Source organism: Opisthorchis viverrini (assembly GCF_000715545.1).
Source record: "Opisthorchis viverrini unplaced genomic scaffold opera_v5_201, whole genome shotgun sequence".
NCBI lineage: Eukaryota > Metazoa > Platyhelminthes > Trematoda > Opisthorchiida > Opisthorchiidae > Opisthorchis > Opisthorchis viverrini.
The window spans coordinates 311,583-324,597 of record NW_008751856.1 but is presented as its reverse complement, the minus strand read 5'-3'; the positions used below and the strand labels follow the sequence as shown (position 1 = coordinate 324,597).

Below are 13,015 nucleotides of genomic sequence, written 5' to 3'. Positions count from 1 at the left end.
CCTCGAGCTTCCTTCTCTTTGCAAGGCAGTTTGGGACCGAGAGGGTGCTACAGCCGAATGAAAGTGCAGAAGGGTCGAAATCTTATTTGAACAACCTGAGATTTGGGTAGGTCATGCAATCACAAAACGCTTAGTTGGTTCATGCAAAACGACACGGAAGCAGCTATGAACCTCTGGCTAGAAAAATTCGCGAAAGTATCATGGGCTCTTTTGGGGGATACTTAACTCATCGTGATTGTCGGCAACACTGATCCCTAACTGCAATGGGAAAAATAGTTCGGCTGTAACTCCCTTCCGTTGCCATGCCTTTCCAAAGAAACACGAGAGCTGAGATACCACAAGCCTAGATAAAAGTGATCGAAACGCCGGGTGGCGAGATGGACCAAGTAGTTAGGGCGCGAATTTAGTGACCGGAAGGTCCGTGGTTCGAACCCGACCTCTGCCTCTCGACACCCCCTGTCTAGGCTTGGGCAACCTGGCAGTTTCCCTGCCCTCGTGCAACCTTCGGGTGGCATGACAAATCGGCACCGAAAGGATACTACAGCTGAACATCTTACCTACCTTAGCGTTCTAATTTTTGGCTCGCCGTAGATGCTAGGTCTGAAACACGAACGTTCCAGTCGATAAGTTCGCGCACCAACCACTGAGTCATCTCCGGTCCACTTCGTCATTCACAAATGTACAATCCTTGTGATAGATAAGAAACCCTACTATGAATATTCGAAAAGCTGCTGTTAAGGTGTTCAACAGATGCAGTATACGGACAAAGACGGTATGGCGGTAGTTTCGCCAAACAGTCCGTTGCCGTTAGACGTCGACACTAGAAGAGCTGTGGATGTTACAGTTGTGTTGCTTGAAAGGAGGGACGATGTGTTAGACATATTGGAAAGCTTTAACCCGGATAATCCAGAGTTTGGTTTGCAGAAATGGACTTCACTTCCTGGATATCAATCTTTGTAGGAAACCTGACGGACAAAACATTCATTTTTATATTTGAATTACGAATAAAACTTGGTCAGATGCTTGCCACACAGAGCCCACAGAACCTCGACTTATGAAGTCTTGGATGGAGATCTGAGGCTTTGATAGCGAATGGAATTCCAAAGAAGTTTCTGCGGTGACATTTGGCCCGGTGAAATCGATCATAGGATTCGACCTAGACAGTGCCCGAGAAGCGACCGTACACCCAACTCCCATCATTTAAGAGCGGGAAAATGCTAACCAGATCAATTAGTAGTATGATTTTCAATCCTGAAAGACCCCAGGGTTTTAATCACAAGCCATTACCAGCAAACTCAGCTGCGCTGGTCACTGCCGTCTTCCTGGATGGGGACCCCGAGACGGGCCACATCAATGGCTAGGGACATTGTCAGACATGACCCAGTTGCGCCCTTAGCGGCGCTCATACATCCAAGCTATTGCCTTCAATGCATGGCTTCATTTCCAACCCCTCCCCCACTTAACAGCCCCTGTATTTTGGCACCAATTTATCTGTTCCCGCCTCCAATTTGCAGCTACCTACCCCACCTCCCTAAATCATCGGTGAACGAAACTGCGGCAGCTACAACCACTGTACGACAAGTACGCGGTCATTACAGCTGACAATGACGATGATGATGCCTATGATCAAGCTTAATACAAAAGGTGGGTTTCCAGTCCTCATTCACTTGTGATTGTTGTACAAGCCAAATCGATTACACGATCCGACGATTGTTCCATTAGTACCGGGTTCCTTTCCAATGACAAATCAAGAAAGCATGAACCGCCTCCACGTAACAGGATCTGGTAACCCAGGCAAGCCGTTTGCGGTAGCTTACTCTGTTCGTGCATACCACTTCAAGATCGTACCACAGAGCTTACTTGCAACGGCCGAGACCGGCCCCACCTAACTCTGTCAGGCCATACATTGCCTACAAAAGAACCAGGTTCAATCAATTAGAATTCATTGGCTTCGTCCAACAACCTATCCAGAACCACCGTCAGAAGTATTCCAGGTCAAAACGGACTTTCCAGTGCCTGGGAGAACACCATAAGTTTTGCGATATATTTTATGATTGCTTTGGCCGGTTGAGGCCACACTGAAAGCAGTTGCTTGCTCGAGAAGGCCTATCATAGTGCGAGCAAACTGAGTTTCACTGTTTCCAGGAAAAAAACTCTCAATTATATCGTTGGAAACCCATTTGGATCAACAGGTGTACACCTCAGTGATCTTCTTGACGTGACATACTACTCAAGGGGAGTTGCTGAAAATGGTTGCGACTCGTGTGTTCCATCAATGAAATCCCGGACATTGTATCAAACGAAACACGATACAGCTTTTGTGAACGACAGATTTAAACGAGGCATCCGCGGACACCGAGGCAGGAGTCCCCTGAAGCGAGAGCCCGAAGCGCAGCATAATTACAACGGAACCAACAAATAGGTCGAACAGCCAATCAGAACGGGTACGTCGGATGGCGCACACCATTGGTTTGAGGAACAGACTGACACCGAGTGAAGAACAGCCAATCAGAACGGGTACGCCGGATGGTTTGAGGAACAGACTGACACCGAGTGACAAGATCGACTCCACCACGAGAGAACCAGTGGTGCAGCCGATCACGTGACAGTGTCAAAGAATACGGTGATCTTTCAACCAAGCGTTCGTCCGATCATCAACGCCATCAGCTGTACAAACCTTGTACTTGTCACACAGCTGTCCACTGGGGTGCCAGTGGACGTTTCAATAGGTAGGCTGAGTTTGCTGGTGCTGGCCCCCGCTGCCAAGTCAACAACCCCGTTTTAAGACGGGTTCTGAGATTCATACCACAGCGGCTGATAGCCGAGGTGGTGGAAATTACTAAGCATCACAGCGTAAATAGAGTCGAGGGTGTGGAACTGGCGAGCGTATGGAAAGCGGTCTTAGATAAGTCAAGTTGACACGTGACAGTGTGGTTGTCAATCCACGTAGAGTCATTAGTAAAAACCGGGGGTGGGGGTGAAACTCCCAACCCGAACAAACGTCATAGCATCCCTCTTACACAACTTTCTTAGCACTAGCTCACCCACACAGACTGACAGAAGGTTCAAACGACGTTCGATAGGGACCATCAAATAAACCGAACCAGAAGAACTAGACCCTACGCTGGACCCAAACACATGTAGGTTTCCCCACCGACCGGTTCTCCTTCCGCCTTAAATCTCGACCAACCTCGGAACCTGGTCACTTGAACTGACAAAGCTTTTGTGTCAAAAGCGAAACGTTGCCCAGCAATAAATCGAAAATGAAATCGAACATAAGGTTGATGGAAACCCGGGGACTGCGCCTACCTGATGAGCCCTAAGAAGGGCGAAACTAATCGTGGGCTGTCGATGGATTTTCAGCAACCTTATGAGTAGTACATTACAAATCGAAAACCCCTTTTTCACTTTTCGCGTGAATGTGCGAAAAACGAAGTTCGACTGGCAAACGGAGCATGTGACCATGCCAGCGCAATCTATGAAATGAGATCGGTTTGTCTACAGTGGGAGAGTTATTTTTTCCCGAAAGTCGTTCGAGGTGCTTCAGGCATCACTGATCCAGTGTTCCCATCAGACTCGGGTAATGCTCGCTTTAGCCGATAACAACAATGGACAGAATACTTCTTCGGCATGGGAATGACCGGTCAAAAACGCTCATCTTGGATGACCAGAGGCAAGAAACAAAGCCAAAAACAGAGCAAATCATGAAGACTTTATGACTGACCGTTCAAGCGTAACATCCTTTCGGTGTCTAACTGCCATGCCACCCGAAGGAAGCACGAGGGCTAGGATACTACCAGGTGGTCCAAGCCTAGACAGGGGCAGTCGAGAGGCAGAGGTCGGGTTTGAACCACGGACCTTCCGGTCACAGTAACCACTGAGCCATCTCGCCCATTGAGGATAGTTAATTGGTCGATAATTCTTACCTAGTGAACGAAATGATGATATGGAAAAAGGTGAAACTACACACGAAAAGCACTCGTTTGAAAAGACTTTGATTTTAAGGGGAGATTCAAATGAACTTAGCTAAACCAGCTGCACAAAGGCCGCCTCGTGTTTCAATTGGTACACTATTCGAGATATCGCAGTATATTTTCACAAACGAAAACTCCTCGATGGCTCACGACCGGTTTCGCCCTTCTTGGGGCTCATCAGGTTGGCGCAGTCCCCGAGTTTCCACCAACCCTAAACTCCATGTGGACTCAAGTCGCTTGCAAACTAATCTGTATCAGGAAGGTCAGCTTCCTGAAAGCAACCACTGAATGCCCGGAATCTACGGAGACTCTCAGCTCCTGGGTGTTGACCAGAGAGACAACGCCCCCTCAATATGCAGCGCGTCGCTGCCTCGTACTAAAGCCAGACCGCGTGCGTCAGCATTGGACCAAGTTCAGACAGTGTCCCTCCAATAAAAAGCTTGAGGCCGTTGTACTTTTCGCACTCTCACGCACTCGCGCTCTCGCAACCACTTCGTTGGAATATACCTATTGTGTTCCCTTCCGTGAGTCTTTTTCTCTCCGACACTAGGGACTGGAGCAGGTCAGCAGCAGATACCACAGGCAGGCGAATCAGCAGATATAACAATCTGGTTTAAATGGGGGAGGCCCAACTGCCTGAATCCACCTATTTGATAAGTCTCAAGAATAAAAAAACCGATCGTGGGCTGTCGAAAGGTAGTATAATGCACCTGAAAAGCTGCACGGTGGTCGCTTTGTTTGTTATCCACGAAACTAGCGCGGACGTCCAGGAATTACGGAAACCACTTTTACCAATCAAGACGGGGAGGGTTTGTTCCAAAAGGGCAAATTACTCACAGGTCTGCACTGTGGAAGAGTTTGCCTTTCTTCCACAATCCGCAGGTACTCTCACTTGACCAACAAGCCGACTGAGAACTCATAAGAACGACTAGTCCGGTAAGTGTACAAAAGTATTTTTGGTGGAAGGCGAAAACTTGTCAGCTGGTCCGTGTAAAAGATAATAGAGAGGCATCGGCCAAACTATATTCCAGACATTCACTAAGAATGTATTGAAAAAATATGGTCTGAACATCTGTCGAACACCTGTTGATGGCGCGGTAGCCTGTGGTGGATCAAGTCACGATCGTCTCCCCCCGTTCTGGTCCTCTTAGGTCAGTTCTCTCATCTACGGACCGTGTAACATCCGTGTCTGTTTTTTTAGAGCACGTGCTGACTGGCGAAATGGCACAGTGGTTAGACCGCGAGTTTATTGACCACCATGTCTATGGTTCGAACCCGACCTCTGCATCTCAACGCGCGAGTTTATTGACCACCATGTCTGTGGTTCGAACCCGACCTCTGCATCTCAACTTCCCCTGTCTAGGCTTGGACACCCTGACAGTATCCCAGCCCTCACGTTTCATTCAGGTGTCACGGCAGTTAGGCACCGAAAAGGTGTTACAGCTGAACGATTCCTAACCGACTGGCATCGGGAACAGTTCAATTCGAAAAGGAAAAAAGTGGAGCTATAGTGGAAAACCTGGGTGATCCTGAGGTTTTGTCGTAAAGTCTATTTCACTGTTGATCTGGCATGCAAAATCACACCATAAATTCGAACAAAATGGCCAGTCTCGAAACGGAATGCAGATCCGATCACACACGATAACATGTGACGCTCGAAGTGAGTGGAGTTGGACGATCACAAGAGACGGACTACTCGCTACAATTCGACCCCAACTTGCCTCGATGCATGTGAGTTGATTGATTTATTCAAAACGAGGTCACCTCCCACAACAAAGGTACCCAGGGGATGTCGAGAAAGGCTCCCATTTGGGACTGTGCTCTTCTGCTTAAGGATAAACAGACACGTCGTTAACAGACCCAGGATGAAGAACCCAGGAAGACAGCCCCAGAACGAACTGAACCAATTGGAAGACTACGGATCCAGGAGCTGTTTGGGACCTAGTGATGTGAGCCTGAATATCTACGTGTAACAACGCGTGTGATAGGGTATACTAAACGTTGCTCAACAGAGACGAGAAACTCTTAGTTGTGTAGAACTATTCTATGGACGAAGAGTAGCAAGGTGAGTTACGTCATTTTGGTGAGTAGCCCTGTTTACCTGGCTGTTGTAAACGTACAACGCGCAACTTACCCGATGGAGTGCTCGACTCCACGCTGCTTGCTGCGTCCGACGGGAACATCTGCTGCCCGGTAACCGCCTCGAAACGGTTAGGACTTCGAGGAGGTTCTGAACTGACTGCACCAGTGGCGGTGAAGCATTCGCCAGCAACGACAACCTTATCTATTGCTTTCTGTCTCGCATGCAACGACGTCGGGGAGGGGGGAATGTCTTGCTGAACAAGCTGGTCTAATTGAGCACGTCGCAGAGGGACGGGAGAAAATAACTGTGCAGTACGTACGGTCGGGGAACCACCGCCACTGGTGCTTGCCTTGACATCAGGCAAAGGCGAATACTTTGAGACGGTGGTAGACCCCCTTGTAAGTGTGGCTGTCTGTGAAGGATTCGCGTCCTTCGACTCAGATGCCTCTTCAATCCCTTCGGTCTCCGTAATCGCCTCGGTGGTCTTCAGCGACGGGGTAAACTTTGAAGGTGTGCCGAACTCTAATGAAGTGGAATGGGACAACGAGCTGAAGTGAGAAATATTGGGGGCAGGAACGGAAGAACAGCCAAGAATAGGACTGTCTTGCGCACTGACCGACTGTGGACCAGTCCGTGACGAGCTGGTTCGACTTATTGCGGTAGGATGATGTCCGGATGCACGTAGCCTTGCCGCCAGGACTTCTTCATTTGCTTTTTCCATAAAATGGAACTGTGAAAGAGAAGGAGGTCAAAGGCGGGGTTAGTGATCGAGGTCACTTTGGGGTGGGGTGGGAGGAATGATCAAAAGACCTCACCTTGTAGATTTTTCAGAAAGCGACTGCGTGCTGGTTGTTCACAAACAGACAAGTGGAAAAGATTATGAAATCGAGCAGCCGGAGATACTTTTTCGAAATATTTCGAGCCTATATTTCACAGGAGGTGCATCCACGTCATCCACACTTTCAACAGTGGCACGAAATAGCGAATCAGTCCGCAAATTCAGGCCTTGAACTCCACCCACTGAGCTCACGGAATCGAGGATGCACTACGGTTGATGTTCGATTTTGTGATTAGAGGCGGTTTCCAAAGCGAAAACCATGCGGTGCTCTGCCGTGAAGATCAAAGTCACGTGGCATTTTACCACGTAACGAAGCAGTAGCTTTGCTGGAAGCAACAGATGTAGAGGCTGACTTCTCTGCCCAAAAGGATGTTCTATCCCTACATCCGATGAATGCTCCCGTACGACAACAATCCAACGATTAGCACACACACACACACATACCAGCCTTGTCGAGTCAGGTGACTTGTGTCGACAAGATCTGGTTGCCAGTCGAGCTGCCGACTGGCTTCGGGGATCATTTGTCGTGCTGCCAACGCACTCATCAGAAATGCGGGACTTTCACAAGCTTACTCAGCCCCAATACACCATCTGATTCACATGACAAAAACCTTTCAAGAAATAGGTCCTACTTCGTTCTTAGCATGATTACGCAACCCCCTCCCCAGTGGGTTACTCACCTCTGCTGTGATCGTAGGGGTCTGGTAGATTCCACCAGGAGCGAAACTGAACGTCGTGGTTCCGACCGAAGGCCCAGTCATCAGTCCGGGGCTGCTACTCCCACTCATATTCGAGCCGGGTGTGAGCACAGGGTCCGCTCGACCGATCAAAGGTAGACAACGTCGAAACTGGGACGTATCCCAAATTCCTGTTGAAATCGATTCCGTGTCTGTGTCCACATCAGGGATGCTGGGAGCGAAAAGACTTTGGAGGAGCAGTTCGCTGCGACCTTTAGAGACGGACTCTACAACGGAAAGATGAGTTGGTCGTTAACAAAGAGAGTAGATGACAAACAAATGCGTCTCACTCGTTGGGCACCCACTTTGGGAGCAGTCAATCGCCATTTCGGCTCGGGGAAAACTCACTGAATAAACGACTGAGGAACCTTGTGAGGAATTGTATCTCTGTACAATTATTCCACAAAGAAAAAGCATAGAAAGCCTGTGGGAAAAAAGACACCAAGAACTTACTTTTCCGTTTGAAGAGTTCAAAAACTTCTAGGGCAATGCGCTTTGAGTTGGTGTTCAAATCGCTGTTTAGACGGGAGGGTGGGCAGATAAGAATGGAAAGGGCAGATCATACTACTGAATGGCATGATAGTCAACGAACGATTCTCGGTAACCAATGACAAAAACAACTGAAGGTATGCGGGGTGGATTCGGCTGGTTCATCGGCGCATGCTCGATTAGGCAAAACAGTTGATAGTCAGGCGTCATGCACTACTCAGTAGAGAGAGCAAAAAAAGTTAGTCTTGGTTAGCTTGGATGGTTGGGCTTCAACAATACTGATTCCTTTTCCCAATCAATGACGTACCCCAATGGCAAATAGTCACACAAACCATTCGAGTGGAGCGTTAAAGTGTGCGTGACCATCGACGGGAAACAGCTCCCATGTTCATTCTCTTTGGATCGATCTTTGATGAGGGGACCAAACTGCAATGAAACAAAGTCAATGATTGAAATCTACTTTATCAAAGACGGCGACCCCCCGAAATTCCATTGCGGCGTACCCAAAAACTATCACCGCAGTGAAGGCTTCCTGCTTCCCCAAGTTTAGATTGAAGTCAGCAAGACTTCAGAAAATGCTCTGGGGGTGGCATTACTGCAAAGTCTGGTGGTGTGTGCGCCCAGTGGCCTGGGATATTAACCTGGTATAAGCACACCCGCCAGGCATTAGGATCCACCCGAATTGCCGGACCCGATCACAGCCCATTCCTGATATCGGACATGTTAAAGACGTGGTACTGTTGAACTGGAAACAGCTAATGAGGCATCCAGATCGACTCTCTCAAACAATCTCAAACAGTTCAGCATGCGCGAACATGCCTGAGCGTCACATTCACGTCTCGCAACAGGATCGCATTCATACAACATTACAGCGTGCAAGGCAGACCAGACATATTGTGGACAAGGACTCACAATAACAAATGCTGATCCCAAAATAGTTGGCCAGCAGAGGAACAATGCGTGGTGTGCCGCTGATAGGGCTCGTCTAATTCAACCACGCAATAGGCATTGGACGTTCCTGGTGCAGAAAGAGGGGAACAAGATTCATGGTAATGAATGAACTTGGGCTTTGTTGCGTTATGCCATCTAGGACGTAGGCCAGAATGTTTGCACAGTCGGAATTCGTTTTCCTACCTTGTTTAGTCTGATTTGAGGCCACCTTTTGATGCCTAGCTGCCATGCTACACGAAGGAGGCACGAGGGCTGGGATACTGCCAGGTTGCCCAAGCCAAGACAGAGCAAGTCGAGAGGCAGAGGTCGGGTTCGAACCACGGACCTTCCGGTCACAGCAAATTCGCGCTCTAACCACTTGGTCGCTCTGGTCAGCGAACAATATCGCTCAATTTCCGTCACACATGGTAGTATCGGCAAAGTTGTAAAAGCTGAATGCTTGCTCCCGAGTTGCAAAAGCCTCCTACGTTTATGAGAGAGGCAAAGTTGGGGATCTTAATCCGGTTGCTCAACAGGTTGGATTTTAAAACCCGATTTAGGTCTTCATAGTACGGAGCGCACTCAACAAACCCGAAAGCGGGCGATGTGTATTCGAAACAGCTTATCACTGAAGGCAGGGCACTATGGTAAATCTCACGTTTCTGGGCTGGCTTCTTCAGGAAATATGGCATACCCGAGACTGAATGCCGCTCTTCAACCAGGAAATCAGTCACCTCGCATGGTATGAACCCGAGTAGGTTTGCCATCTTATCTACCTTTTTACCTGCTTGGACTTGTAAACAAGTCGTTCACCTGTAACATCCTTTCGGAGCCTAGCTGCCGCCCGAAGGAAGGGCTGAAATACTGCGAGATTGCCTAGACAGAAGCAGTCGAGAAGCCGAGGTTGGGTTCAAACCACGAATCTTCTAGTTAGTCATTACACGTCTTGCGGACTGAGCTATCCAGGGTTCGTCTAAACATGTAAGGCCATGCATTTGGGCAGACACGAATGATCATTGCTGACTTAACGGGAAGGTGAGAGAAAATGGGATTCCTTCAGTAACACAGACTCCCATCTCCAGGGAAGGGATGTGTTAGAATAAAAGATCGTTGACAAACCAAAAGCTTCGCGATGTCGACACTGCTCCCTGGTCTTGGCCACTAGAAATCGTCCCTTCGCCCATCACACTTCGATCGACTGAGAGCGAGATGGCTCAAGTGGTTAGAGCGCGAATTTATCGGTCGGAAAGGTCCGTGGTTCGAACGCGACCTCTGCCTCTCGACTTCCCCTCTGTCTAGACTTGGACAGCCTGGCAAAATCCCAGCCCTCGTGTGGCATGACAGCTAGGTACCGAAAGGGTGTTACAGCTGAACAACGAAAATATAAAATTCGATCGACTGAAGTTGCATTTGGATCACTAAAACCAAGACACTAACTAATGAACGCGCCAGCACGGCCCGCCGAACTCAAACCACGGTCTGGTCAACTTGGTTTGAGTGTGTGGTTGCTCTAATGCCCACGACGTCAAGGAGATGCACCGTCGATGAGCCCTAATAAAAGCGAAACTCGAGTCCGATGACTGCTCCTTTATTAGGGACTAACCGCGCCAGGATTGTACAAATAAGAGAAGCGTGAATGTGAAATCTGTTTTCAGCCTTGGAGCTGAGGTGACCTGAAGACGGCATGAATCGAAATTTCGACCCTACTAGCCAATTGGGTTAACTCACAATAGTTGAACGTTTGTCGAGAAAGTCAAATTAATCCAAATGCTCGGCGCGGCACAGAGTCACCAAGCTAAAGTCACGTAGGACCACCTGTGTGATCTAAATAGCCGACTGCAAGAAAACCAGAATTACCGAGTGTTTTTAGTCCTGTTTGTCACAAAGATCGAGATAGCTCAGAGCTAAAGAGGCAAAATGATTGACAGAAAGGTCCGTGGTTCGAACCTAACTCCGGTAGCTCGAGTGCTTTTGTCTACGCCTGAGCAGCCCTCGTGCTTCTCCCGGATGAAATGGCAGCGATACACTGGGTGTTACAACCAAAAGAGTTTTCCCGTTTGCTGCGTCGAACGAGTCAAGGTGGGATAGCTTCAACTCATTCCCATCAGCCAGCTTCGGACTTTGAAGGCATAAAAATAAGCCCGTATTGGAGATGAAGAAAATAAACTTGTGAAAGGGTCCCACGGACCCCCATAGCCAACATTCTGCTCTAATACGACAAAAAAGGGAGCCTGGAGATGAACGTTAATTGGAACAAGTTGCGGTAAAAAGACCGCCGATAACTGGGTGAGTATTCTACAGACTGGAACCGAGATCCCAGCTGTTGATCGTCGAAAGCACGTCCTCGGGGACGCTGAGGAACTAGTCAGTTGGATAGAAAGTGATTCAACAGTGACGAGTCCCACGTTCGCGGTGAACGGAATACGATGGCTACTCATCGTGAAATCGAAAGGAGCATTTTAAGACCATACAAACTATTATGTCAGGCTCACGAAGTATATACATCGCACACAATCAGAATGACCATAATTAGATTCCCCAATGAACTACACTCAAGCAGCCTGGCAGAGAAAATCGTTGAATTGCAGATAAGACCTGTTCAAACAATCGTTCACGTAAGAGTAGTAATGGTCGGGCGAGATGGACCAAGTGGTTAGAGCGCGAATTTACTGACCGGAAGGTCCGTGGTTCGAACCCGACCTCTGCCTCTCGATTTCCCCTGTCTAGGATTGGGCGACCTGGCAGTATACCAGCCCTCGTGCCTCCTTCGTGTGGCATGGCAGCTAGGCACCGGAAGGGTGCTACGGCTGGACGATTAGTATTATTATTGGTAATGACTGTTCGGCTGCAAAATCCTTTCGGTGCACACCTGTCGTGCCACCCGACGGGCGCACGAGGGTTACGACACTACCCAAGCTTAGACAGAAGCGGTCTAGGTTCAGGAGCCTGGATCTTCCAGTCACACCATAGCATCTGGGTTATCTAAAGCCCAGCTTGCTCTGGGCGTTATATGACCGGCCGCTTGCCTCCTTACACATCTGGCCCGATCCAATACAGATCTACAAAGGTACTTAAATTTCCTAACCTGGAATGATTCGCTTGTGGATAGTCCATGAGTATGGGCTGGCGATTTTCTATCCCAGCCTGTTGGGCGCGCACTTCAATCGCGACTATTGTAACGCAGTTGAAACGCGATTGCAAGGTAATCATATGACCTGACGTGTGCCTCCCTCTCTCATCCTATTGCAAGTACCACGGACAAAACGCCACCAGCTCCCGACAGGAAAGAGTATCCTGCTTGTACATCCCCCTGATTGACCTTGACCCGACTTTGTACCCCCCCCTCCCGAATTCCTGTTTCGGTTGAATACACGTGTGTTCTTGCCACGCTCCAGGTCTTCTTTCCTGTGTCACCCGACTTGTGCGAATGTGTGTGCCGTGTGGATTCAGAACTACCAACCTCTATATCTGCACATTTCAGAACCGACGTGTGCCGTCACTACATCCTCTCGAACGCCGACTACCGCTGACTTCCTGACGTCCCACGCTACACTATGATGTGGGCGGTATTGCCCTGAGGCAGTTCACACTCGTGCTACTTCCAAAGTTTCAAGCAAGTTATCGCCCGCAGTCTTTTTGTTCGGAAAGGATCCAGCCCAGTTTTGTTAAACTTGGTGAAATTCCACTGCGTGTTGTAGGCGTAATATACAAAACGCCAGTATGAAGTCAATATGTATGCGAACGACCAATCCTTCGACTTTAGCATGAGAACACTCAGAATCACTGACTTATTAGCTACTTGGAAGGCTTGTGGGAGTTGAAGACTGACTTATTACTTGGAAGGCTTGTGGGAGTTGAACTGAAATCACATACAAAAAACAAGACTATGGGTCATGTCCCAATCCCGCTCTCTCTCTTATGCGCGTTGGTTAGCAAGGGTCTCGAGTTTGGTGCCTTTATAGCC

At 48.7% G+C, this 13,015-nt stretch overlaps 2 protein-coding genes across 2 annotated transcripts in view; both read right to left on the bottom strand.

Annotated features, from left to right (window-relative positions):
• The window catches only part of T265_08066 (hypothetical protein), a gene marked incomplete at both ends in the record, with an annotated part of 36,823 nt that extends 28,864 nt beyond the window's left edge, over positions 1-7,959 (bottom strand). The window contains 3 exons of the mRNA XM_009173761.1: positions 6,109-6,787; positions 7,576-7,859; positions 7,938-7,959. Of these exons, the coding sequence (XP_009172025.1) occupies positions 6,109-6,787; positions 7,576-7,859; positions 7,938-7,959 (985 nt within the window). The remainder of the gene's footprint in view (positions 1-6,108; positions 6,788-7,575; positions 7,860-7,937) is intronic.
• T265_08067 (hypothetical protein) overlaps positions 893-13,015 on the bottom strand; it is a gene marked incomplete at both ends in the record, with an annotated part of 16,572 nt that continues 4,449 nt past the window's right edge. The window contains 8 exons of the mRNA XM_009173762.1: positions 893-965; positions 3,725-3,926; positions 6,109-6,787; positions 7,576-7,859; positions 8,086-8,147; positions 8,429-8,547; positions 9,256-9,535; positions 11,726-11,958. Of these exons, the coding sequence (XP_009172026.1) occupies positions 893-965; positions 3,725-3,926; positions 6,109-6,787; positions 7,576-7,859; positions 8,086-8,147; positions 8,429-8,547; positions 9,256-9,535; positions 11,726-11,958 (1,932 nt within the window). The remainder of the gene's footprint in view (positions 966-3,724; positions 3,927-6,108; positions 6,788-7,575; positions 7,860-8,085; positions 8,148-8,428; positions 8,548-9,255; positions 9,536-11,725; positions 11,959-13,015) is intronic.